The following is a 26,211-nucleotide window of genomic DNA, read 5'->3' as shown; positions in this document are numbered from 1 at the left end:
GTCGGTAATTTGGATTGCTCTGTCGGTAATTTGGATTGCTCTGTCGGCAATACAGATTACTCCGTCGGTAATGTAGATTGCTCTGTCGGTAATGCAGATTACTCTGTCGGTAATGTAGAGTGCTCTGTCGGTAATACAGATTGCTCCGTCGGTAATGCGTACCATACTTCTAAACAAATATATCTAAAGGTAGTGCGTATTCATATAAATTAACTAGAAATTATTTCGTACTTTTCACTGTACCTTTTTTAAAGTCGGTTAAATTTTTTTTCCAAAAATTATTTTATAGCAGACATGTAGGCGTCTGGCCGAGGCCCAATCATGTCAAAGTATAAATGAAAATTACACGCGGGCAACACCGTTGAATCGAGCAATTAATCCTCGACGTATGCCGCGATTACTGCTCCACCGAAGTATACGTTACTCGCGGCGCTTAAATCACGTTTATGTATCCAACGGCACGGTTTGATAACCTAAACAACTATGAAAACTCTCGATGACCCAAACATTGACTAACACGTTTGCGAAGTTCGGCAGTCGAATTTCTGGGGAACGGGATTCGCTTTGTAATTAATTCGGTGGATTAGTTAAAAGACTTTCGCGGCGGATGCTTGGTTATTAATGTCGTATTTAAAAAAAAGAAATGCTTTAGAAATGCTCATATGATTACTCGAGGAAAAATGTCTCCATTCCCTAAAAATCTCAATTCGATGACGATATTTAATCCATACCTCGTTAAAAAAGAATATTATAACTCCCTTCTGTATAATACTCAAGTTTCTCGCGACCGTTTTGCAACCAGGATTTCCTCTGTACGTCAAAAGTAATTTTTCTTTTTTTTTTCCAAAGAAGTTAGTCGATTTGAACAATTACTGCGTCGCCGCGAGTATCCTAGAAAAGTGTTTATCGCGATCTCGGATTACAGGAAGCGGTGGTCCATTTATTTCGGTGGGCCCGCGACAAGAGGAGCACGAGGAACCGCGACGGTGTCGCGACTCTGTTCTGTATTTATTTCTGTAACACGTTTGCCACGTTGGTCCTACGCGGCGGCGTTATTCGCCACCTTTGCGAACATTCGGCGGCGATGTTGCTGGCAGATAGCCGCACACGGGTGCATTGTCCAATCGAACTGGTTGTTTGTTGCTCCAGCTGGCCCGGCTCTCCTCTAGCGTCTAAACTTTCCACGGTGCGGTATGCGAAATTTGTATTGAATACCGGAGCTTCGAACGCTCTCGACCACCGTCGTTAAACCAACTCGTCAAGCGTCTGTGCGCGAATCCTCTCTCGTTCCGCGTAATTTTAGAGTCGGGCATATTGTTAACCACCCTTCGTGAGGATCTGTTTGCGAACGCTACTGTCAATAACCACAGTGGAAATTGAGAACCAATGGAAAGTCGTTGTTATAGAAGTGTAAACAATGAAAAAGGAGGATCGGTTTGAAACAATTCAGTATTTGTTATTTTGGTTGCCATACATATTCTTAGATTGCATTACGATATTTCGAAGCTCTGTGTACACTGTTAACCACTCCAACAGCTTTGTATCTTATGATGTTAAATACATTTGTTCTTATATTTAAAGAATCTATTTGAGGTTCCATAAGATCGATTACTATAACTATGAGCTACAAAGATTTGAATATCATAATCTAAAATGCCAAACACTGAATCGTAGGAGGAACCAATCCCTTTCATTTTCGCCAGAATCTATTTGAGGTTCCACGAGATCGATTACTATAACCTATGAGCCTACAAAGCTTTGGATATCATAATCTAAAATGCCAAACACTGAATCGTAGGAGAAACCAATCCCTTTTATTTTCGCCAGCCATTGTTAATTTTAGCAGGAGCCCGCGACAAATCTTAACGTTAGCATTCGTCGCATTCCAAACCACCCCGTGACGTATTCAACAATTCTCGAATCCTATTTCAGGAAAATCATCGGCATTTCCGATGGACAAGAGGCATTCGTGAAATTGTTTGTGACCCGGCCGATTCCGCCACACAAAAGCTTCCCTGTCTATGATTAATACCATTCGTCGGATCAAGCGATCCGTCGAACGACCGTTTCGATTATCTGGAGATCTCGAAGCAGCGAACAAGTGCGCACAGCCCAGACAGTGTTATCCGAATTAAAAGCTGCGCGCAGCTGTTTCACGACGAGGGATAATTAAATTAACTATGGCAGAGAACAGTGGACGCGCGATTTTATCTATAGATCTGCCGATCACGGAAACGTGGACGAAAACAGGAGACGTCGGGCGGCTCTGGCACGGATTCGTTTACCCTGGGCCAAATTTATGCGTTACTATAAACCAGCGGTGGCCACGTTGCCCTATTCTTCAGCCGATGACCACTGGTTCCCGACGCTGCAACTTCTCTACACCTTTCTGCATTTAAATTACGAGTTCGATTACCACTAAACTGATTTAGAATTGAATTATTATTGATCTAATATAGTATTCGTCATAGAACCATAATTAATAAGCCCGAAGATACTTGGCTGGATGTCGAACTCGAATCTAGGGCCGTGACCACCCCTGCTACAGACGCTAGATAACGTCTGCGTCGGCGTAGACATGAAATAGCTGTTACAGCGAGGAACTAGGTTCGTTGCCCCTGTTTTCATCGCAATAGATGCAATTGCCGAGACGCCACCGCGTATACGAATTCGCGCTGGTCTTTATTAGACAGAATTTCTCCAGTTGCTATTGTTACCTTAACTCTGCGGCACGGTCGCCTTACAACGAGTCGCGAGCATGGTCGTATTGACGTAGGGGACCCTGTAGCGCAGTTTTTTCTCAGAGCAACAATTGCTGATGCAATTTTCTCTCGGTAATAGCCAGAGAAATAGCACTGCCCGTTGAAAATATGATCTGTCGAATGTGGTACAGTGCAATTGTCGTTGGCCTAACACGGTGGTAATCAAGTAGATGGCTTTATTGTAACGAATTATGTTTTAGTGCGTAATAATTGTTAATTCGAGGTGGTGCGATGTTTTCAAATAAATGTTTCATTATAAATATGTACATGGATAAACTTTACATATATGTAACTTTGCATATATGTAACGAACAATTTATTTGGAAATATCAAAGCTATCGTTTAATTTAGACAAATCCCTTCAATAAGCACAGAGATTCTACACATGTATGAAGATTATATAATTATTAAGGATCAAGATATTAGAGAATATATACACATATTTGTTACATTATAATATTGTGATAATTAATAATAATATTATCTTCGTTATACGATATAAAAATAATATGACGTCATCTTTTGCATACATTAATATCGTAATGTTACGATACGTAATTATATACATATTTTCCATATGAAAAGATTCGACAACTGCGACGGCTCGTCTCGCAGCGCAGTCGTCTGTTGTGCGATGCCGATAGAGGCGCAATTGCTTAAGGGAAATGACCAATGAAGGTAGTTTCGCTAGGGAAAGAGGAAGGTAACTGATCGCTCCATTGTCAGACCCAATATATCGGTGGTTTGCCGTTGAAACCAATCAGCTAATCTCGGTTGGGCATCTTCACGCGACACGAGACAGGGCTACAAGTAATAAATACATCTCCGTGATCGATTATTACGCAACGATCAGCCTCGATCGCAGACCGTAAAATTGTATCCGGTCCATTCGTAACGATCCGCAGTTCTCGATGTGCAAAAAGCGACGATCTTCCGATCACAATGCGCACTTTAACGCATCATTAACAGAGATGAAATAAGAAAGCGACGAAGGAAGACATTTCTGCAGATTATTCGTAGTTACGCAATTCTTCTTTGATTTGTGCACAGGATATACACTTTATAGTATCGTGGTTTGGGGCAATATTATACTTTTAATATATAGAATTATGATAGAATATGAAAATATCGGTACGAAACTATGAACTTACAGTATACTAAACTAGAAAAATAAATTCCTCGCTTACCATTCGTTAACGGAAGGGTCTGGCTCATCGAGATATCCGGCATGGTCATAGTCGTGCTGCAACAAAATATAATAATTAATCGCAAATCCAAGGGCATCGAACAACTAGAGTCACCTAAGCAATCATTTTTCAGAGGAATCGCCCGAAGATAAGAAGAATTTTTAATATCAAATTCTGCCCTATATTTCCATCGATATTCGACCACGGCATGGCGCTAAAATGTCCAAGAAGAAGAAAAGGAGTCGAGGGAGACGAATCTCTTTTTACGCTTTCGGCGGGACGACAACAAAAGACTCGAAGACGGTTTTATTTTCGGAATACGTCTGAAAACGGAGGTGGAGGCACTTGGTGGGTCCTGATACTACGGTGAACAGACTGCGCCGAACTAGACCCGAATTAGATAAAACTTTTAAAAAGGATCAAAATGAAACTCGACTTCTATTTACGGAACGACGATCGCCCAAGACCAAAACATCGGTTCGGTAAGGACGAGCGTTACGCATACATAAGGGATTAATCAGCGCCATCGTCGACAATTCGAAGAATGCCGTTGGAATTACCCTCCAGGAATTTTCACGCGAGAATTCGAGCGGATCGATTATAGTTTTCCGTTGCGTTGCGTAAAAATGTTCGATTCGAATTTTAAACGAGAAAGGAAAGCAAATCTTGAAATGTAGCAGTAATCTCGAAGTGTATTTTATTTACCATATTTTATATATTCGCGCATTTGTACGCATCCTTGCATAAACACCCGCGGTCTAGTTGTCACATTTGAAATTTGAAACGGTACTACAAAGTTAGTTAGGTATTAGCATATCGACAAAGATCACGCTCCGGCAGCGCTGCTCCCAAAAGTTCCTCCGGATTAATTGAAGCACCGAATTAACGAACGAAATGGAGTAAGATCGTCGTCGTCCTGCCAGCAGAGGCTGAAATTTTCTCGAGGACCGACTCGTTATAATTAAACGCGACCCAGATTTTTATTGCGATTCTCATCGTTCGAACGAACCGCGGCTTAACGTGATGCAAAACCGTTTGCGTGGCATGTCAGTGATTTATAACGCCGGGCCACTTCAAACTACGTAAAAGCAATAAGGAAATGCAGAATTTCCAGAAAGGTTTAATTTAGATTTCATCCAAACGCTATTCCTGCCGGCCAGTGTTGAAACGCGAAATGAGTAATTAACGGGATAACGTCCCTCCAGTCGGGTTGTCGCGGATCTTAACAAGTTCTAAGAGTTCTGCTATTATTTGCCAGCCCCGCGCTGTCTGGCATATCCGAGCCCAAAGTCGCCTCGAACCCTAAACCATCAATGAGTGACCCCATAGAATATTTAAAAAAGTAATTCATACAAGGGCAATTTTTTAATTTAAATCTGTAAACGTTAAGGAAACCGTGCGAATGTCATTTCTTTTTTTTTCTTTTGAGTGCTATGTATACCGATTTATTAAAAAATCATTAGACACGTCTTACATTTGAAGTAGTCTGATATTCTGAACTTTCTAAGAACAACGATTTGTTTGCGAATAAGGACTAAAGGGGATTCCTAAGCAGCAATGCTGCTATCTCGCAGTCTATAGTTATATATACTGTATGATTAACAGCTGATTATGAATCACCCTCGCTGAAAGATAAATCGGCGAACTTAATCTCTTTCCAGTTAAAATTAGTAAACCTCCCAACATACGAGCAAACATTACTTATCAAGCAAACCGACGAATAGGTCAATATTAATTCTACCTCTTATCGATAGTTCATTTTCCTCCCTCCAGTGCATTTTTCTCCTTGTTTCTAGCGTAACGGATAATGCTACTGCAAATATACCGTCACCGCGTAAGTCCCCAAAAATAAAAATAAAATTAACTCGTAGGCATAGAACTCGATCTACATCTCGAAATAAAATTTCTTAGATCCAATAGCGTGGTTCAAGAAAAATAAAATCAGGGCACCAGTTTTTGCCACTTTCGGTTGGGCGACGATTCCATCAAAGATAAAGAAAGTTTTCTATTTTCTATTCGCGATCCTCCCCCATCCTCTTTTTCGCCCGTACGACTCAACATCCGACTCTGATATATTAAGCGCAACCCTTAACGTCCGCGTTTAACTAATCCGGATCCAGACTTCTCGGAATCCCTGAGAACGCTTCAGAAGTCGCGCTGACCGAAACGAAGTCGCGAAGAGGGCCCGCGGGTGACAACAGCGGCGTTGATATTATTATTACGAAGTTTACGAGGGGCAAGACGGGTTTACGTAAAGGAAATTCTAACCGTGAAATTCAGAGTGAGCCATAGAACGCCTATTAACGCTATGACCGAGGTCAACGCGTATCCATTATGTACGATACAACTGTATCTTTGTATACTATAGAAAATAGCGATTTTTAATTTACCTGCTAAATGAGAGCAGGTGATAATCAACGTTGGTGATTATATAATTAAGATTTATTATGTAACGATTTAGGTAAGAGTCTGGATTAGCAGTTCGACCCTTTCACCACTGGACCATTATGCATCCTGCCAGATGTGTTATTATTTGACTTATTGCGGTGAGTGTTGAGACAGTAGCATTGTTATCAGCTGAGTGAAATAGACAAATCTATTATTATTTTTTAGCTCAAAAGAAGAGTGACCATTTTCGATGCTGCAATTCGGAGTGAAAATGGCAAGAATGGAAACAATATTATGGAATGACGCACAGAGTTGCCGTCATCTGGTAAGGTGGAGGGTGGTTGTGTAAGTAATCAATACTGGAGAGCAGATATGGTGGCATGGACCGAAACAGGAGCACGCAGTTCGTGCTTCAAGCTTCAATCGAATCCACAGTGAGGTATACAGACTTTCTATAGGATTCTGGAGAATCTCTTTCGATAATTATTTTTCGGATATTATCTAACGTAAATCATATATTTACGTATACATATATACTATACATATACTATATAAATATATATTAGATCACTCCATGTTATCGAAGTAATATAAGTTTTAGTGAAGTATTCCTCTTACTAATTTCCTGCTACTAATTATACTCTAGAATCTAGAGTCTAGATTATATTTCCCTGTAGAATATTTCAAAATTACTAACATCATAAATCAAATTTACGAATAGACAATTGCTCCATTCGAATCGCAATTTCGTTGATATACTTGGACAGAGAGTCTCAGCTGGTTTCGAGATGTTTCCACATTCAATGGAGCTGCATTTGCCTGGCTTTTCCTCGACTTTAAGATTACCTTCGACGCGCAATACGATGGTTCCCATTGAAAGCGCGAGAACAAAGTTTTTGCGGCGGAAGCGAGTCGCCGGGTCGAAGTAACTAGAGCTACATAAAAGATGCCCGCCCTTTGGTTACCTAAATATAGATTGTTTGTCGTGAATATTTTGGGGCCAAACCTTTGCCTTGTTAGTTTTTCGATGCGCGACGGCTGGATTCGGTTTGACAGCCTCGAATAACAGCAATAAATATTTCATTGCTGGAACGAAAATCAAAGAAACCGCTACAATGCAGTCTCTTTCAATTCCATGTGCCGTTAGTCTTCCAGGAAATTGAAAATCGTGGCGTCAGAGACGTGCCAATAGCTATTCTACGTTGTACTACTTTTGTATTTTTTTATGGAGGCACTATTAGACAGTTATCTTTTTAAATTATTGTATTCTTATTTTTTAAAAGAGACTGCATGTATCTAAAATATGTAAACGAGTAGACTCGCCCACAATTCGTTTATATTGATTTTAATCGAATAAATTTTACCGTTGTTACAAACTGGTTATTGCACGAAATAATAATAATTGTTTGACTAATCAGAACATAAATAGTTTATCAAGCTCAGTCCAGTCCTGGAATGATAATTCTACATGGAAAGTTTTCTCGTGCATTCCTCTATTTTGGAAAATAATTTTCCTTGCCAGCTGCTGGCCCGTTTTGTTTACCTGAAGAGTCCCACTCGTCCCAGCTGGAAATCTATTGGAAAACAAAGGAAATCCTTCGCGATTTATCGCCCCAAAGGTCGTGACACGGCGGATCGTATGTGCGCAGCACGGTCGCCGACAAGTTCGACTAAACTGCAACGATCTGCATGCGCATAGGCTCGCTAAGTGTCGCGTGCGTTCATTAAAGGCCTTAAACGAACTCTTTCGCCCACTGGACACCCACGCGTCGCGACGTAAGAACGCTACCGCGGGTCGTGCATCGCCTCGTAAACAATGGTTTCCATTCGACAGGGCCGAGCTAATTGTTTAACTGGGCAAGTTAATACGGTTAACGATCTGGTAATTGAGGGAACTTTGCACGTCAACGCGAGGTCGTTCTACTATCGTTCAACACCACGCGCAGCGGGATAGCGCGATATTAAACTTGATTTGCAATGTTCGAGTAAAACCCAAGTTCGGAGTAAATATTGGATTGATGAATCTGCTCGAATGACATCATCGTTTGACGTTGTTTTCTTGGCCACAAGTGATTCATTATTTTATTACAGGATCTTTTGAATAATGAATAAAGTTTTTTTGAGTAGTTTTTCCATTATCTATATCAACGTATGCCGATATAAGTTAATATTAGTAATGTCTAGGTGTCTCGAGTATATTCTGTTTATTATGTATTACGTATAGAAACGAATTCAGGTTTTTATATTTAATCATTTGTTGCTCTAGTTTAAGTATAAGCATTTCCGTATTAGTCTTTCAAGAAATATTTAATATCCGATGTTTACTTGGTCCTCTGCTCCAAAATTGCGAGCAATATATAAATACAGAGGGTGGTACCGCGTTACGAATGACGTCATACTACCAGAAAAATAGGGCATACGCTACCCCAATTCGCGTGAATTACAAAAACAGGCCGTCCCAATTTTACAATACCAACATCACGGTGGAATCAAAGTTCGAAACTATGCTCGTTAAAAATAGTCGAGTACCGGGAATCGCTTCGCTTTCAATTGCATAATTAAATTTGTTCGTCTTTATCAAATATTTCATTCTGTATTTCGAATTCTAATTTTGATATAACAACAAGTACCGAGCAACTGTTTATTTCTTAATCGTTATTTGACGTTTTTATATAAATGATAATGTCGTTTATCTATTTTAGTCTGACCAGTGAGTGCTCACCTACGAAATGGACTGTAAACGGTGCCCCAGACGCTCGTCCTGGTCGGCGACGAAGGACTGTTTTGTTGATGATTGGAATATCCGTAGCCGGCGAAAAACATATTGCGACAATTGTTCCTCATCGAAACGCTTAAAAATACTATCCAATATTCGTACAAAACAACAGTGAGTCTTCAACGCGAAACGCGAAACGCTTCAAAAACGAAACTTACGAATAAAACTATAACAACGATATATAACGTTCGATACGATAATACTAATAAAAAAAGTTGTACTTTCAGTGAAAACACTTTGGCACGTATATTTGGCACAGAATTGTTGGTCTACATCAAGGTAGAGTTTCAAGCGAGCATATCGTCAACGTCAACGAATCCTCCCCCGTCAGTCTTAAGAACCACCGTCGAAAGGGTATTGGAAGGATACTTTCGACGATTATTTTTGCGCAGTCGAACCGTCCAAAAAGAAACAAAAATCTCCACCGAGCTGGAATCACGTTAGCGCGACCTATATGCTCCTGGATCGATCAGTGAGATAACTCTCGCTCGAGACGACACGCCAGATGATTCACTTGTCTCAACGAAAACACTCTAGTTCCACTGTCCCTTTAACTGTTCGACTGTCCACTTTGCTGGCTCGAGGGTGTCCCAGCGAAGAAACTACAAAAAAAAAACCGGTAACTTCACCCCTGAGAAACGGGCACCCTGTCACTGAATCAGCAGTTTGTACTTGAACACAGTTCTTTTGGAGGAGAGCAATCGTTTTCTCGCGGGTCTAACGTCTTCCATCGCGAGGGGATTGTACGATCGCGCGAATGGAATTGGGAAAATTTCACTTGTACGTCGCACACAATACACGAGTGTCCGTGAATATATCCTTATCGTTGTCGCGATAGAATGATACGAGCAAGCACGTTTATTTTCGAACAAGTGCAACAACTGCGACTCGTCGTGCTCCAGCGACGGATTGTACGCGACTGAAGTCAGGCGGCGGCACAGATTGTAGAGGGGGCCAGCTAGGGGACGGAGGGCGGAGGGTTTAAGGTCGGAAAGATTCGTGTACAGCGACCCCAGGAGCGACAGAGATGATCGAGCAGAGCCCAAACGAAAGAGGGACGAATACTCTCGTAGTAGCGGAGATAAAGAACAGACGGTGCGCGCGTGGTTGAAGGGAGAGACGAGTGACAAAAACAGATAAAAGCAGGGTTTGCTAGCAGACTAAACGAAACGCATCGGTCAAACGCAGTGTTTCTCATTAGTGGCTCGAAGCGAGATGTTGGCTGTATGCAAATCTCGCTTTGAAGTAGGCTAGCGGAGAGGAATTAGAGACTATTCGTTACGGTGATCAGGGAAAATAACGCTGTAGCAAAGGGTAGGAGAGGTACTTGAGTAATTTCCAATACCGTTATGAAATTAGCACGAAGGATCCTAGTTCGTCGATTATATTAATATCGACTCATTTTTCATTCAAGATTAAATAATATAATATTAATCTTCCTAATGCTCTGAGGGGAAATTTGCAGGAAAGTATCTTCATCCTTATTGAAAGAAATTTCACGAACTTCTGACGTGTAAAGTGACTCGATTACGCACCGATTACTGCTCGGTATATCTGACTGCTTTACGATTCTACTTTTCTGATAAAGCACATCCTGTGTTCCTAGCGTTCCGAAAAACCGAATTTCCTACGCGCAGTTCATAGAATAAAATTTTACTTGAGAACCACTACAGCAAAGAGTGACCTCTAACCCTGCTGAATAAGATAGTCACTGTTTGAACAAACAACGAATAATTCAATGTTTATTGTACAAGGCATATAGAAAACTTAAAGGCATTAATACAATGGTCTTATATTTTTTTAATACGAATATATATATTTTAGTTTCTGATCTAATATATATGTAACGTAAAAGTATAGTATTTTATAAAATGATTAATTAGTAGGAGCTCTATTACAAATTTCTGGCTCGTAATTTAATGTGTTTTATGTAAGGTAAGCTTATCATCATGACGTGGTAATGTAATCCGATATAAAAATTGTTTCATTTAACATTCAAGAATCGTAAGTTTTACAAAGAAGGCGTACTTGTAATCTTCTAGCCCTGAAAATTTACAGAAATGTTAGAAAATCGTCAGATCACTGTTATTGATCATGTTAACAGACACTTTATGAATAATAATAGATAATAATGAGTACAAGATGACTACGATACACAATTTATTTCTTTTCGACAAAAGGATATGTTCATATAAAGATCTATAGCAAACTTATAAAATAATGTTATGAATAAACGAATTCTTTAAAATTAAACAACTTCAAACATGTTAAAAAGTGGATTTGTAAAAGGCAATTGTCACTTAGTAAACAACAATACTTGATGATATTTGATGTTAACCAACAAATACGTAATACGAAACACGTATAAGACCAAATAACCTGCATCAAAGTTTGTTTCGGAGTGGTAAGACATAGAATTAAAGAGATGACAATTTACGAGAAAAACAGACCTCCTCCTGTCGAAGATAAAAATAGCGTCATACGTAACAAGCTAAATTTTACAATTGTACTTACTCATCGAAGTAATTTACCACTGCAGCCGTGTCATCTAAATATTCCCCCATTTTAATTTGATCTCATCACAATTATTCATCAATGTATAACTTAAAATTAGACAAACATCAAACACGTACACTTTCAACCGTCAAATTTAAAAACACTAACTCCGAATGCTTCCGCTGCACGCGCTAAATCCACGTGCTATAGTTTCACCGCGCCGCTGTCAATACTACCAACGACGACATTTTGTTTCTAACCTCCAAAACGAAACGTTCCTAGCAGTCCGATAGTTTCATTGGTCTAGAAACTCAATAAAAAGGATAGATCCACAATGAAACGCAGTTTAGAAACGGTGGCAATATTATGTAATTAACACACTGTGGAATAAAAAGCGTTGCATCTATTTAGTGCATTGTCCTCGTTGTTTTTTTAATCAAAGTATACACTTGTCGAAGCAGTGTTAACTGTCACGTGACGAAACCCTTTTAAACTGTGATATTCGTGACATCCTCACAGAACATCGAGCAGTTCTGTCATTTGCATTTCGCGCTTAATGCAATTGTACCCTAAATTGCCGAAAACAGGAGGGATAGAAGCTATATATATATCGACTTCTGAGCCAGTGGCTTGGTATCTGTTGGTGTCTGGTTAACTCGCGAGTGGTCAGAATGGCAATCGTTTATCTTTGATGTACCAGTTGATTTCGTAAAATTTGCGTCGCGTGTATGTCGCATGATTTAACGATGACTCAATGAAACTGAGCGAGGCGATGTATTGTTGAAGAATGAATTCCTGGCACGTTACGATTCTGTTCCCTGATCTTTATTAACGTTGCCCTGATAGGCGGGCACAAGAGTCAGCACAACAACGTTGACAGGTGGTAGTTGTCATTTTCTGCTTGTCCCCTTCGGTATTATTACAACATGTTTGCGACGTTAAAGAATAAAATACGAGAGGAAACGGGGAGTGACGTGTCAACTGTCGTTAGAAATGCCGGCAACGTGCGCGGTATTAACTCGAAGCATATGTCCCAGGTAAACATTTCTGTGTGTACGTGATATAGGTATCGATATAATGCGATATCGCTACCATAAACGACCGATAGATTTATTTATAGGCACTGATTAGTTTCTTGCCATCGTTTCGTATCGTTAATTACCGAGCAAACGCATGAGTAATTGAAATTAAATATCACTTATTGTTTCTACATATGTTCTCCAGATATTCATTAGTATTACGTATGTTTATCATCCGATTATGTTAATGTCTTGAAACTACTTGGAATGTACTCTGCCGATTATGAGTTTTGTTATGACTTTTCTTTAATTGTATGGTTGTTTTTGTATATTTTACAGGCAGGTTCCATGAACAGCATCACTGGATCCCAAATTTCATTAGATGGTTCACGTGAAGAAAATACAACATCTCCTTCTCCACCAATCTCTTTGAAAAGGGATAGTAGTACGTTTGATCTTAAATTAAGCGATGGTATGCAATTGTCCGCGAAAGACATCAAGAGGTTTGAGAATAGGGAAGAAGAATGGAGGAAAAGGTTAGCCAAAAAAGAGGCAGAATTAATGAAACGAATGGAAAAAAAGGAGGAAGAATGGAAAGTAAGGCTCTATGAGAGAGAGAAAGAGTGGAAAAAAGTTGTTGAAAAACAGGAAAAGGAAAAAAATAAATTGGAAGAAGAATTACAGAATACAGAACGCACAAAACGATCGATAGAACTGGCCCTTAAAGATGCGGAAGGTGTGCTTATTTTGGGATTCCAGTTTGATACACTGTAATTGGAAGAACAAATTTTTATATTTTTATTATTTTTATCATGTTTCAGAATATAAAAAGAAATTGTACAGTTTTCAAGAAGATGCAGAACAATTAGAAGATTTGCAAATACAGGAGATGGCAAAAGTAAAACATTTAGTATGTTTCATTTTTTATATATATAAATATATCTGTATATTATTATGTTATACTTCAGAAAAGTTATGTTTCACCTGCATGTTTTTCTTCTTTCTCGTTTAAGTTACTGGTTAAAGAACAAGAAGTAGACGAAAAAACGCAACATTTAAAAGCGACCACTGCCGAAATTGAAAGCCTAAGGTCCGAAGTTTCACGTCTTAGGCGATATGAAGATGAACTGAATAACGTACAGGTGAGTACATTATGCGATAGTTGCTTTGGTTGATTCTGAATATCACCTCGAATACGCCATGAACTATAAGATTATGTTAACATAATTATTTCATGTAATTGTGTTAATGTAATATAAGTTGCTTGATTGACACCATTTGAGTAAGTAAACATGGAGCATATTTTAATGATTTTAGTTCAGAAAGATTTATATACACTTTTTATTTTTAAATCTTCCACAACGTTTATTACACCAGTGACATTTATCAAAAGAATTTGCCATTTTTAAGCATCAAATTACACATATGTAACTACCGTTTTAGCTGTATATGTTACACGATGTCTTATAATTACATTTAATTTTCATGTATGTATAAATGTGTCACCAGTTTGAGGAGAAATTTTGCAGTTGATTATTTGAAGAAAAATTAATGATTTCCCGAATGTTACATATCATTCTATTTCCGCGATGCATATGTACGAAAGGGAAGTACTATTCAAAGTAAATATTATTAACATATATTTTTTCCAACTAATAACTATTTACAAATAACAATTTTTTAACAATCCATCAGAATGTGTACTACTAAAGAATTTAAATAATGTTGATTTATTAAGCAACAATTATAGCATTCGTAGCATGATAAAATGAAATTGTTAATTGAGACAAATTTCTGGTATATTTATTTTCTTTAACAATATTTTTAGTAAAAACAAATTACTTTGAATGAACTAATTTTCTATGCATAAGTTTAATGTTATATTAATTCGAAAACTATATATTGGTTTACCTCTAGTATAGATTAATTTTGAAACACGTATTTTTATTATATTGTGTATCGTACTCTGTACTCATTAATAATATGGGACGTCTTTTCGTGGAAAACGGTTAAAGGTGCATGGAAAAATCAGTTTGTTCATATTTATTTTATCGTTTTGTTTAAACATTGTTTTTATTTTTGTAATACCAGTTACATGTCATATGGTCTTTTGTGAAGTTAACGACCATATATTTTTTTAGATATAAGCACGCTTCTTTTTAAATACTTTAACTTTATTTTGAAGCTGTTTGATATTTTTTTTTATTTTATATATAGCTTTTTGTTTTTGTCACGATTGGCCATGTTTTTTCCGCACATTTTTATATTGATACACAATACCAATCCATGATGTACTTTGCGACTTACGGTCGAGACTCTTTAAGTATTTGATAGTTTCGAACATATATTTCGGACATTCGTTAAAAATGAAACAAATGCGCATATGTTCCATAACTCTTACTTGTACTCTTAAAATGTTTTTCAAATATTTTATTACAAGAGTTCTTGATTTCATTTTGATAAAATTTCATTCAGAGAAGGTAGACATCTTTCGAGTACAAACAAGTTATGAAAGAACAAAATTCTTTTAATTGGTTATGGAACATGAGCAAAACCTAAGTGATATTGAAAAGTTTTGTGAAAACAACAAACGCATGAAGATTGGAAAACTTTGATATACGAGAGCATTGGAGATCAGAGTAGGCGGTAATTTCCGCTAATTCGCTGCTGCTACTGCTGATGCTAGAGGTACGTCTTTAAAGCTTTGCTGCTATTCTGCAACATAAATAACTTCTATAAATTATACTTACATCAGTGTTGCTGTTTATGTAATTTTCTCCTTGGTGCAAAATTTTATAACTTAGGAGAAATGCATGTAACTAGTGCAGTGTTTCTCAAACTTATCCAAACTCCCCAGAATAGAATTAAATTATTATTTCTAAACAAACAAATTTACTTTATCTAATTTTTATTTTTTGCTAAAAGTATCTTCTATTACTTTTCTTAGAAACAAAATAAGAAGATTATAAACTTGAAAAAGCTATCACCAATGATTCACTAAGTTTGAAAATGCTTTTAGTAATAAAAAAATATTACAAAAACATTTTTCTTATTCATCAATACAATATATCTATTTTTTTTCTGAAAACCTGTGAATCCTAGTTTGAGAAACGCTGAACTAATGGAAGTGGTCTAATAGATACAAATATTCTCATATTATAATAAAATTTCATTTAAAATATCTAAATTCTTTCTACTGCAGTACTCACACTCCAATGTTGTTACTCTCGTAACAGCGTGGAATAATTAATTCCAGATAATGAGTGGATAATTTTATACATTTTTTTTATCAAATTCAATTGCTATTGTATTCATTTATAGTAAACGACAAAGTCTTTATCAATTTTTTACAACAAGAAATTGATTTAACTCAGGCTTTATTTCTGCTTCATTATTTTCTTTCATTATTTTGTTCACTATCAATATTATTGTCATTCATTGAATTCATCATCATTTGCTTAATCTTGGGTTCATAAGGTTTGAATTATTTCCGATACTATAACTCATATTTATGTGCTGGCAATGCTTTGGTAAGGTTCGCGACAAAGCTTCGCAGAGCAAATTGTAATAACAATAGGAGTAACATACATCTTTGATAACAACGTCGCCATTTCCAGGATGAAATGGAGACACTGCGTCATTCTACTCAGCGCGAGAAAACTCAACTTTCCTCTCAACTGGCACTGACTGAGGAAGAAGTACGCCACCTAAAGGATAAAGTTTTTGTGTTAGAACAAAGAGTTGCTTTAGGAACTAACGATCAAGTAACGGTTGACGAGAGAATAGCTGATCTTATGAGAGAAAGAGCACTGTTAGAAAGGAAATTAGAAGAGGCACATCTTCATTTGTCCGATATAAAAACTAGTTGGTCGGGAAAGATATCTAGCTTGGAAACGCAAGTTGGAAGACTTAGCAGACAGGCTGGCGAGGAAGGTCTGGAAAGGAGACGAGTCGAAGAGGAAAGCGAAAAACTGAGACAAAGGATCAAACACCTAGAAGCTGAAATAGAGGTGAACAATGTTGTCATGGCTACGAAAGACGCCAAGCTTTTGCGCATGGCTGAAGACATCGACGAGATGGCCACGGAACTGAAAGAGCTCCGGGCCAGCGTCGATGATGAGGTGGAAGAGTTTAAGCGACAAATTGTGAGTTACCGCGATATGTAGTCATGCATGGACTAGATTGTTTTGAAGAAGATGTTCCATTAGATCTTGAGATGCAAAGAAATGAATATTTCCTGTATATCAAATGGCAGATTTCTCGAACGATTACAGGGATGAGTAGTAGTCTTCGAAGTTTTTGTGTTATTCTTCTTTATGGAGTCTTTCTTTTTTATTATGCGAGGCATATTATAGTATACAATCGCTTGTATGTAATAACAAAGTTCCGAATTTAAATAAGATTGCAGCAGTTTTTGTTTGTATTTCGATCGACTTTGCTTTTCATATCGGTATATCGAAAGAAGGAAAGTTAGTATTTAAGAAAGTGACCATTTCATATTTTAATGTTTCGCAGTTGTGTGTGATTAGATGTTTGTTTTTAGAAATCAGAGTTTTTCCTAGTTGTTAATCGTGACAATTGATCACTTTTTTTGACGGTTTCGCTAACTATTTGACGAGTTCGCTATCACGCGATAACTATAACAGTACTGAAACGCGTAGGAGGCATCGTATGTTAACTCGTAATTGGAAACTACATGTCGCCTATTTACTTGCATGTTTTTTCTGAGATGCTTGTGCTTGACGCACAGAACATTTATTTCATGCGTATTTACTAGCACATTCTTTTGTTCGTAATTTTTTGATTTATCGTTATGAGCATGCAGAAAATTTATTACGTATATTATACTTTTATCAAACTCGGCATTATTTGTTGACAAACTCGACCAAGGTTATTTTGGTCAACTTTTTCAAATCCTATATTTCGCTCGCATTGCCTTTGTACATGAAAATTAAATAGTATCAACATAATAACATTTTTATGTACGAACGCATTTCTGTATATTTTATTTGTGGAATAAAGAAAACAAACAAATAAATTAAATAGATATCGTATTCGTTTTGTGCTTGTTTTTAACCCATTTTTATATCCCCCTATCAAGCGGCTTTTTATATATCATACACACGAATGTGTACACGATTGTTTTCTTACAGGGTAACAAACTATATTATATTTTGCTACACCAACAACACAGTCCGATTACGTTTACGTTGCTGTAAATATTAGGAATGCGTGTCCAGATGGAAACGATTCAAGGAAAACGTATCGTATATTATATAGAATAGAGGATAGAATGGTTAAATAGAAGAATTTGAAAGCTTCATTGAAAAACCAAACGTCATTGTTAAAGTTTTTCACGTCGACCGAGTATGTTCGAACCAACAGTAAACTTTTGGTTCGGGCTTTGGAATTAATGGCACAAGCGACAACTGTTACAAAATAAATAAACAATCAATCATTCTACTTCGAACTTGAAAAATATTTCTTTGTTAAACAAACATTTATTCAACTCGTCGAATTCAAACTAGATAATACATGTAAACGAACTACCTTACCAATATTTATTATTAATAATCGGTAACTTGAAAATCTAATTAACAATATAGTAATAAGTAACAGAAGACAAGGACAACTTCTATACTTAGATTAGGTACAAGTTCTGATGCCAACTCGACCACAAAGTATCGTAAAGTATTTATATAAAATACTTTTTTTTTTTTTGAAAATTTGTAGTTATTGCTCCATGTTAATTTTACTCATGCTTTCATCATATATTTTGTTATACTTTCAAATTTTTCGGTGATAAGCTTCGATTGTACCATGAATTCCAAAGATATATATTACAAATCATTTCAGCAAATTCTACCAATGCAAAATTACAATTTCTGTGCTTGATGCTTTTGACATTGGGTAACACTAACGTTATTTTGTTCTTTGTTCTCTTACCAGGAATCTTCTTCGAAGGAGATCATCCAAATGAAACACGACTTAGAAGAAACAACAACGAAACTTTCAGCTGCCACCTCAGAAGTAGCGCATCTTCGTCTTTCTTTGGAAGGAGAACGAACGAATAATTCCTCTTTGCACTTAGAATTAGCGCGTTTGAGAGAAGATCTAGAATCTGAACGAACAGCATCGGCAACGCTAAGAGTATGCCTAGAAAAAGAAAGAGGCGAAAAAGACTCCGCACTGCTAAGAAATGCTCAAGTCTCTCAGGATATTGAAATCGTAAAACAAGAGAATCGACAGCATGAAATTGAAAATGGGGAATTGCAAAGTAGGGTAGAAAGTCTCGAGCACAATTTACAAAGTAAAATTAAGGAAATAGAACATGCAATGTCAACGCTAGAAGAAACGAAACAAAGGTTGTCAGAATTGGAAGAAACGGAACGAAACAATGAGAAAATGGAGAGGAGCGAGAAACTTCTTAAAAGTAGTTTGCTGGATCTAGAAGAACAATTGAACGAAAAGACCAAGGTAAATTTAAGAAAAATAAATATTAACGAAATTATTGTACACGATACTAATATTTGGGTGTATTTTTAGACAATCAAAGTCTTGCAGCAACGGTTATCGGATATGAAGAAGACCCTTCAACGAGAGTTGAGAGTTCCGTCGTCATCATTGGATAGCGACGCAGAACCTTCTGCAGCAATTCTCAAACCAAGTTCGTCGAAGACTGTTACTGCTAGGCATAACAACACGAGAGATGATGACGTCAACTTTAAATACCTTAAACATGTTCTCATAAAGTTCCTAACCAGTAGGGAATACGAGGTAAATTATATTATTATATAAATAAATTAAATTATATTAAAACGAAGAAAAAGAGGTCATCCCCTTCGTTATATAAATTTCCAAATTGATGTATCTTTTGTTTGTTTTTTTTTTCAAGGCCCTTCACTTAACGAGAGCGGTCGCTACTCTTCTACATTTTTCCCCCGAGGAAGAGCGATTACTGCAAGAAACTTTAGAATGGAAAATGTCATGGTTTGGCACCAGGCCAAATTTAGGTTTTGGACAAACTGCCAAAGCTATACCGCCCAGCTGATAGCTGAAACAAATCCTACTTCCTATAGGTATCATGAAAGTGGTCGCGGATTCGTGGTTGAAATCGAAAAGTTGGGTTGCATCCGTGATCAACAACAAATGATCTAGAACAGTTTGAACGATTAGGAAAGGGACGAACAAATTTATAAGCTAGGAATTTCATAAATTTTGTAAAATATTTAACGTTTACGATACGTACATAATTTATTCACAAAGGCTAGAGATACAGATCGTAGTGAGCTTCAAAGACGCGCGGTAACGAACGTTACCTTTAGACAAATCAGTATGTTGAATATAGAAGTTTGTACCGATCATTGTTGGGCAAAATTTAATCAAAATATCGATTAATGATTGCATTAATTGTAAATCGCTTATGATGATTAGCAGTTGAATTAATCGTTAATTTCTATGACATCGTATTATTCACATTGAATAATCGATCGTCAGATTGATCTAATTTCCGGTGAGTTCAGTTAATCGTTAGTCCCTTGCAACAGAATGGTGATTAATTTATTCGATAATGGTTGCAAGCTATTCACGATTAAATTTGTAATCGCATCGAGTAATGGATTAATTAGCTCAGAGTAATTAGACAATTAACGCCCGACTTTGGTACCGATGTCTATCGTGTATATCAACATAAATAAATTAGCAGGAAATATATACACAATATACAATGTATGTTCGACATTGAGTCACGCTATACATTGTTTTCGTATGCAAATGCCAGGTAATGCACACATACATATATATACGCGCGCGCGCGCACACATACACACACACACACAATCACTTTGCAATACTTAATATGTAAGAATTCTAATTAACTCAATTTCTGTATACGAATACATTACGATACGAGGCATTTTATTACAAGACAAAATATTTAATTTAAAATTTCCTGATATACACGAACTTTATGTATGCAACACTTTATATACAAAAAAATATTACATTTTTTCATATTTATTCATCTTATAACTAATCAACATTGGTTGATGTAATTCGAAGAGTATAGATGGTTGCATCGTTGTATGATGTAAGAAACTTAGAATTTTCTTAACAAATTTAAGACTCTATATAGATGTGGCTGCAGGTCGGTTGTAAACATTAGGTAAAACCTGTTTTGGCTTCATTGTTCATGAAGTTATGAGTAAATGCCATGATTATTATTTGTGATCGTATAACTCTATTAATGTATAATAAGTACGGTTTTACAGTGAAAGAGCCAACAAGAGTAAATATATAGATATCGATTACAGTAATACGAATAAAAATATATTTATCGACCCACTCCTGGGAAGAGACATTACGGACCAATGAACTTCCGTTACAAGTCATCTGGTTTTGTTTAGAGAATTTTTGTTTTCAATGAAAAAATTTTATAAAATTTTATATTATCTGTTTTCATCTATGAACATATACGTGTTTATGAAAGCATAATTCTTTTATCATTGCATTTGAAACACTTATCGTATGATAATAAAATGATCATTCTCATGTTTTCTATTTTAATTCCTAAAATTAAATGGTACGTTACGTAATTCAAATGCAACGCCATCTCGTGGACGTACAATGTTAACAAAAAATATGCTAACCTAGTGAAATACCCTGACTCGTCGCTAGAAACTCTTCGTTCGATAGTATTTTTTATGATTGAGTGATCAAGATGGCCGCGAAAACTTTGTAAACGGAAACGTTTATTTTGATGACTCGAAGAAAATTGCATGCCCCAATCATTAATTTCGATCAGAGTGAATCGAATCGACACCGAATAAGTTTCAATTGTCGACAAATTAAATAAATGTAGATGACAATGACCGAGGAAACACAACAGTCTGAGACAGCCGCACAAAATGAGGCACAAACTAGTTCTCCAGATGTCGGAAAAGCTAAAGATAATAAAAAAGAGAAATGCCGACCTATGACAAAGGTATTATCGATTACAACGATGCTGAGAGTATCGTCAATCGTTTAATGTTCATGTACAGTATTTCTCGTCTGCATGTAATGTTATATAGACATCATGTACGGGACAAAACGACGATGCGAGTTCTATTTTCAGCGTAATATATTTACATGACATTCTCGTAAAAGAAATCGTATTCACGCGATGCAACTTGTACGAAGTATTGTCTCAGATTTTAAATAACAAACCATACATGATGCACAGAGCAGATATAACATTGTCATAAAATACTAGATTAGGTTTTGACATTTAGTCACATAACATTTAATTTAGATTTTTGAATAAAAAGTAACAAATATTTCATTTATATTAATATAATGAATAAAAGGAAGTTCAATGATCTGGAAAAAAAATAATTCATTGCATATTTTTATTTACTTTGAATTATATTTTTAGGTAGTAATACGAAGACTTCCTCCAACTATGACACAAGATCAGTTCTTAGAGCAAGTCTCTCCTTTACCAGAGAATGACTATCTATATTTTGTGAAAGCTGACATGTCAATGGGACAATTTGCCTTTTCTCGTGCTTATATTAACTTTGCAGAGCAACAGGACATATTTATGTTCAGGGAGAAATTTGATAATTATGTATTTGTTGACTCCAAAGGCACAGAATATCCAGCAGTGGTAGAGTTTGCACCTTTTCAAAGGTTGCCAAAAAAAAGAGTAGGGAAAAAGAAGGATTTAAAATGTGGCACCATAGAATCGGATCCTTATTATGTTAGTTTCTTAGAAAGTCTTAAAAATCAAGAAGCCGAGTCTAATGTAGCACAGCCAAAAACAGAGTATTCATATCAACCACAGGATAGTAAGTCATTTATCAATTACGTTATGTTTCAATATGTTTTATATATATATAGATTCATATTTTGTACTTTGTTTATATAGATACACCAAAGAAAGTTACTATCACGCCACTTTTGGAACATGTAAAACAACTGAAACAGGAGAAACAACGTCTCAGAGACGAGAAACGCGAGGAACGACGGCGAAGAGATTTAGAAAGGAGACGAAAAAAGGAAGATCCCATTATATCTAAGGTGACACTATATTTTTTACTTACAATCTATTAGTTCAAATACATTTTAATTTACCTCCAAATACAGTATAGAATAAAAAAGTGTAATGTATCCTAATATATAATGAAAATTGTATACTTAAATTTTAAGCATTATTCTCTACTGTATTTGCTGATACTAATCTTTTCACCCTGCAGTCCATATGTAACATTGAAGATAACCAGACCAAGTATTCCTTCCTTTCCACTACCTCAACTGCCAAGTCGGAAGATGTATTTCTTAATCATTCTAACGAAAGTCTGAGTATGCCCTATAAATGCAAAGAAGAAATCTCCAATAATAGAAATCTAATCGCAATGTCAATGGAAAAGAATGCATCGAATGTGCAGCAACAATCTTATAGAAATGAAAATACAGAAATATACATAAACTGTGTTAGAAGCATGCCTCGCGTTAACGAGCATTGGCATTATAGTAATAAACATCCAAAATTATTTTACTTTTACGAGAGAAATTACAAAGAAAAAAATAATAATCGCAGGAAAAATAAATACGATCATTGGATTAATATTAAAAATAATTATATTTATAATAACGCTAAATACACGTCTCAGTACATTAGCAATAAAAATTATTTTTCTGCATTGTCAAAATCTCAATTCAGTAATTTACACAAAACTTGGAAAATGGATACACCGGTAGAAATATCAAAATCAAGAAGTTGCAGCACTGTTTTCGATTGTTCGAAAGTTTATCCTTTTAAAACGATTTGCGAGAAAGGACTGCCAGCGTATCGTAAACATTCATGAAACAGGAACTGCAAATGATTAGCAGGGAAATTTACGTTATTTACCGAATGATATGAGGTTACGGGAGGGAAAGAATAATTTGTTATTTATGCGATTTAGTTAAATACTATATACATTTTCTGTTTCTTATTGTATGCAAAATTTGTATGCATTTATTAAGATACAATTAATTTACTATCATCTAGTTTGTATACATGAAATTTTGTAAGAGAAATTGTTTTTAGAAAAAAAAAGTGAAAATTGTGTTTTGATTTATTGTCATTTATTATACAACTTACTGTGATAACTACGATCTATCGTTAAAGACATAGTAAGAATTCATCGCTTAAAATAAAAATTTCGTTCTGTTATAGGTTTTAAAAAATCCAGAACTTGATAAAGAAACATGTAAAGATAATAAAGAAAATAAAGAGGAAAAAGATAAACTACCATCAAAAGATATGAAAAATCGTATTAAAAAAGAAGATAAATTACGTGAAAAAATATCTTGGGATCGAGATTCCAAACCGATAACAAAAGCGTATAGAGAAAGACTTGAAGACAGAAACAAAGACAGAGAAATAAAACATCAAAGACGGCACGATGATAAAAAAGTATATGGAAGACGCGACGAAAGGGATAATATAAAAGACGATAGAAGGAACGATGTAAAAGACGACAGAAAATGTGATTTTAAAGAGGATATTAAAGATTTTAGAGAACGAAGAATTGAAGAAAGACGGGGTAAAAGTTATGAAAAAATGAGGCAAGAAAAGAAAAGACTTGCAGAAACGAAAAAACAACATCTAGAGTTCAATATCGATGCTGAAAGTGGTATAAAATTAAAAAATGAGGAAGAGGATTCTCAGAGAAAGGAATCACAAGTTGATTTATACGAAAGTATTAAGGAGAAAGAGGAATCTATAAAAAATAACGATGATGTAGACATTAGTACAAATAAGGAAAAAGAGGAAACCAACAAAAATATAATGGCAGTGGAAGAGTCTGCACAGGAAACGACAGTACGTCTAATGACAACTGAAGAAACTAATAAATGTACGCAAAAGTCAAAATCTAACGAACATATCAACAAAGAAGGTAACCAGGGGAATGATCCCGAGGAGAAGAAAGATTCAAAAGTCACAAAGAGGCGTAGTTCCCTTGAAAGTGGCGGCGACGGAGGTACGGGAGATGGAAGTTGTTTAAGACGACATAAATCTTTAGACGGCGGCGATCAAAATAATCTTCAAAAGGCTGAAAACGAGGATAAAGAAAAAGACAAAAAAGATCCACGATTGGAACGTAGGATTAGAAACAAGGTACGTATTTATTTATATTGAAATATTAATAATATACTCGGTTACTTTATTTTTCATAAAATATTAACAGGATCGACCCACCATGGAAATATATCGCCCTGGAATGGGAAAATTCAGTAAACAAAGATTGGAACGAGAAAAATCTAGCAACGACGAGCGAGCATCTCTTTCCCAAAGTCCAACTCCGAATCCTAATACACCCAATCTTTGTAAATCGGGAAAAGCTGGAACGGAAGTACGTTCTATGACGTTTAAACGTAGCGTTAGTCGTGATTTGGTATAACAAATACTAAGTTTTACAACTCCTATAAAACATTAGCGATACATGCGTCAAACCTGTGTTAACATACAACATTTTTACACTAGTCTTTCTCACAACATACACTATCATACAGTGCATAATAAAATAAAGTATCCTACTTAATATCGTTAAATTCATGCATTCGTAAATTATAAAAACTCTGATTTAATATTTTTTACTGAAAAAGTGATTACAACATCTGAAGTAACCTACTTCAAATAATTATATGTAATTATACGGTAAGTTTCTGTTTGGACAATTACATTAATTTTTTGTTCGTTCAGCAATACCAATAGATGGATTAACATTCGTCATAAATTCACGAATTAAACTATTATTTATTAAATATTCCAAAACATTCAAGTTTGTAGTGAAAATAGTTCCCATCGTTTCTTTAAGATGGCACCACCGACATATTTTAATAAATTATTCTTTATTTTTTATAAATACATGGTTAATACAGTGCATGCTTTATAACACTACAATATATTAATATATATGTAAAATTTATCATTTTTATGAATAGTTATTCAATTTTAGTTGGAGGCGAGCCCTCAGGGACTGTAGCGAGCGAATATGCAACTACGGTACGGGCTTAGCAACCCTGAGGTACCCTAGCTAGATGGGGGCCAGTGGGCCCTAACAAACGTTTACAAAAAACAAGACCAACGTAAATGTAATGTACAGAGGAGGAATTATTTTCATTACAAACTTGGGCATTTTTCCACCGATGGCGCCACTGGTATTTTTACAAAATTCTCTGTTACTCGAATAAACTATAGAACTTTCTTGAGTATATTTGACTAATTCGTTGACCAATTGCTGTTTCCTTTTTATTAATTACAATTATTTATAATACTTCCTTTGAATGTTAGATAGGATGGCTTTGAATCAGGTGGTACCTAAAGTTGTTCAAAACTCTGTTTATCTCGGCTATCTCAATCTTAGCCAAACACTGATCATGTAGTTTAATTCCAACCTATCATTCGTTTAAAATTACTTTAAACGGATGTACATGAATAGAAGCGTTAAAAAACCTCCACAAGGTTTTCTACATCCATCGAACACGACCATACTCAACATCGATTCTCTAGCCTTAGCCGAGGGATAGTAAGAAACTAGATAATATTAACG

The 26,211-nt window shown here is 36.0% G+C and overlaps 3 protein-coding genes across 4 annotated transcripts in view; 2 read left to right on the top strand and 1 right to left on the bottom strand.

The window, feature by feature from the left end:
* The window catches only part of LOC128895686 (centrosomin), a 33,459-nt gene extending 21,683 nt beyond the window's left edge, over positions 1-11,776 (bottom strand). Inside the window, exons 1-2 of one of the 2 annotated variants that reach the window (XM_054158505.1) lie at positions 11,628-11,776; positions 3,950-4,005 (exon numbers count right to left, since the gene is read on the bottom strand). In XM_054158505.1, coding sequence (XP_054014480.1) covers positions 3,950-4,005; positions 11,628-11,677 — 106 coding nt within the window. In that variant the 5' untranslated portion in view covers positions 11,678-11,776. Of the gene's footprint in view, positions 1-3,949; positions 4,006-9,059; positions 9,348-11,627 lie in introns of those variants that run through there. The other variant, XM_054158504.1, reaches the window with a different exon arrangement.
* Positions 11,777-11,928: 152 nt separating this feature from the next.
* Positions 11,929-20,643, top strand: LOC128895690 (golgin subfamily A member 1). The gene is made up of 8 exons (XM_054158514.1): positions 11,929-12,646; positions 12,968-13,364; positions 13,450-13,538; positions 13,642-13,770; positions 16,246-16,773; positions 18,578-19,105; positions 19,175-19,405; positions 19,524-20,643. The coding sequence occupies exons 1-8, from the start codon at positions 12,536-12,538 to the stop codon at positions 19,677-19,679; spliced, it is 2,169 nt and encodes a 722-aa protein (XP_054014489.1). The 5' UTR covers positions 11,929-12,535; the 3' UTR covers positions 19,680-20,643.
* A 59-nt stretch (positions 20,644-20,702) lies between these two features.
* Positions 20,703-25,568, top strand: LOC128895693 (regulator of nonsense transcripts 3A). The gene is made up of 5 exons (XM_054158518.1): positions 20,703-21,611; positions 22,044-22,458; positions 22,539-22,690; positions 23,832-24,776; positions 24,847-25,568. The coding sequence occupies exons 1-5, from the start codon at positions 21,489-21,491 to the stop codon at positions 25,057-25,059; spliced, it is 1,848 nt and encodes a 615-aa protein (XP_054014493.1). The 5' UTR covers positions 20,703-21,488; the 3' UTR covers positions 25,060-25,568.
* The last annotated feature ends 643 nt before the right edge of the window (positions 25,569-26,211 follow it).

Source organism: Hylaeus anthracinus, unplaced genomic scaffold, assembly GCF_026225885.1.
Source record: "Hylaeus anthracinus isolate JK02 unplaced genomic scaffold, UHH_iyHylAnth1.0_haploid 5, whole genome shotgun sequence".
NCBI classification, from domain to species: domain Eukaryota; kingdom Metazoa; phylum Arthropoda; class Insecta; order Hymenoptera; family Colletidae; genus Hylaeus; species Hylaeus anthracinus.
Note: the sequence above shows the minus strand (reverse complement) of the source record. Positions and strands in the feature narration are given on the sequence as shown.

Coding starts and splice junctions, on each gene's coding strand:
- LOC128895693 (XM_054158518.1), top strand. CDS start 21,489: ATGACAATGACCGAGGAAACACAACAGTCTGAGACAGCCGCACAAAAT. Junction 21,612..22,043: donor AATGCCGACCTATGACAAAG/GTATTATCGATT, acceptor TTATATTTTTAG/GTAGTAATACGAAGACTTCC. Junction 22,691..23,831: donor AAGATCCCATTATATCTAAG/GTGACACTATAT, acceptor GTTCTGTTATAG/GTTTTAAAAAATCCAGAACT.
- LOC128895690 (XM_054158514.1), top strand. CDS start 12,536: ATGTTTGCGACGTTAAAGAATAAAATACGAGAGGAAACGGGGAGTGAC. Junction 16,774..18,577: donor AAGAGTTTAAGCGACAAATT/GTGAGTTACCGC, acceptor TTCTCTTACCAG/GAATCTTCTTCGAAGGAGAT. Junction 19,406..19,523: donor TAACCAGTAGGGAATACGAG/GTAAATTATATT, acceptor TTTTTTTTCAAG/GCCCTTCACTTAACGAGAGC.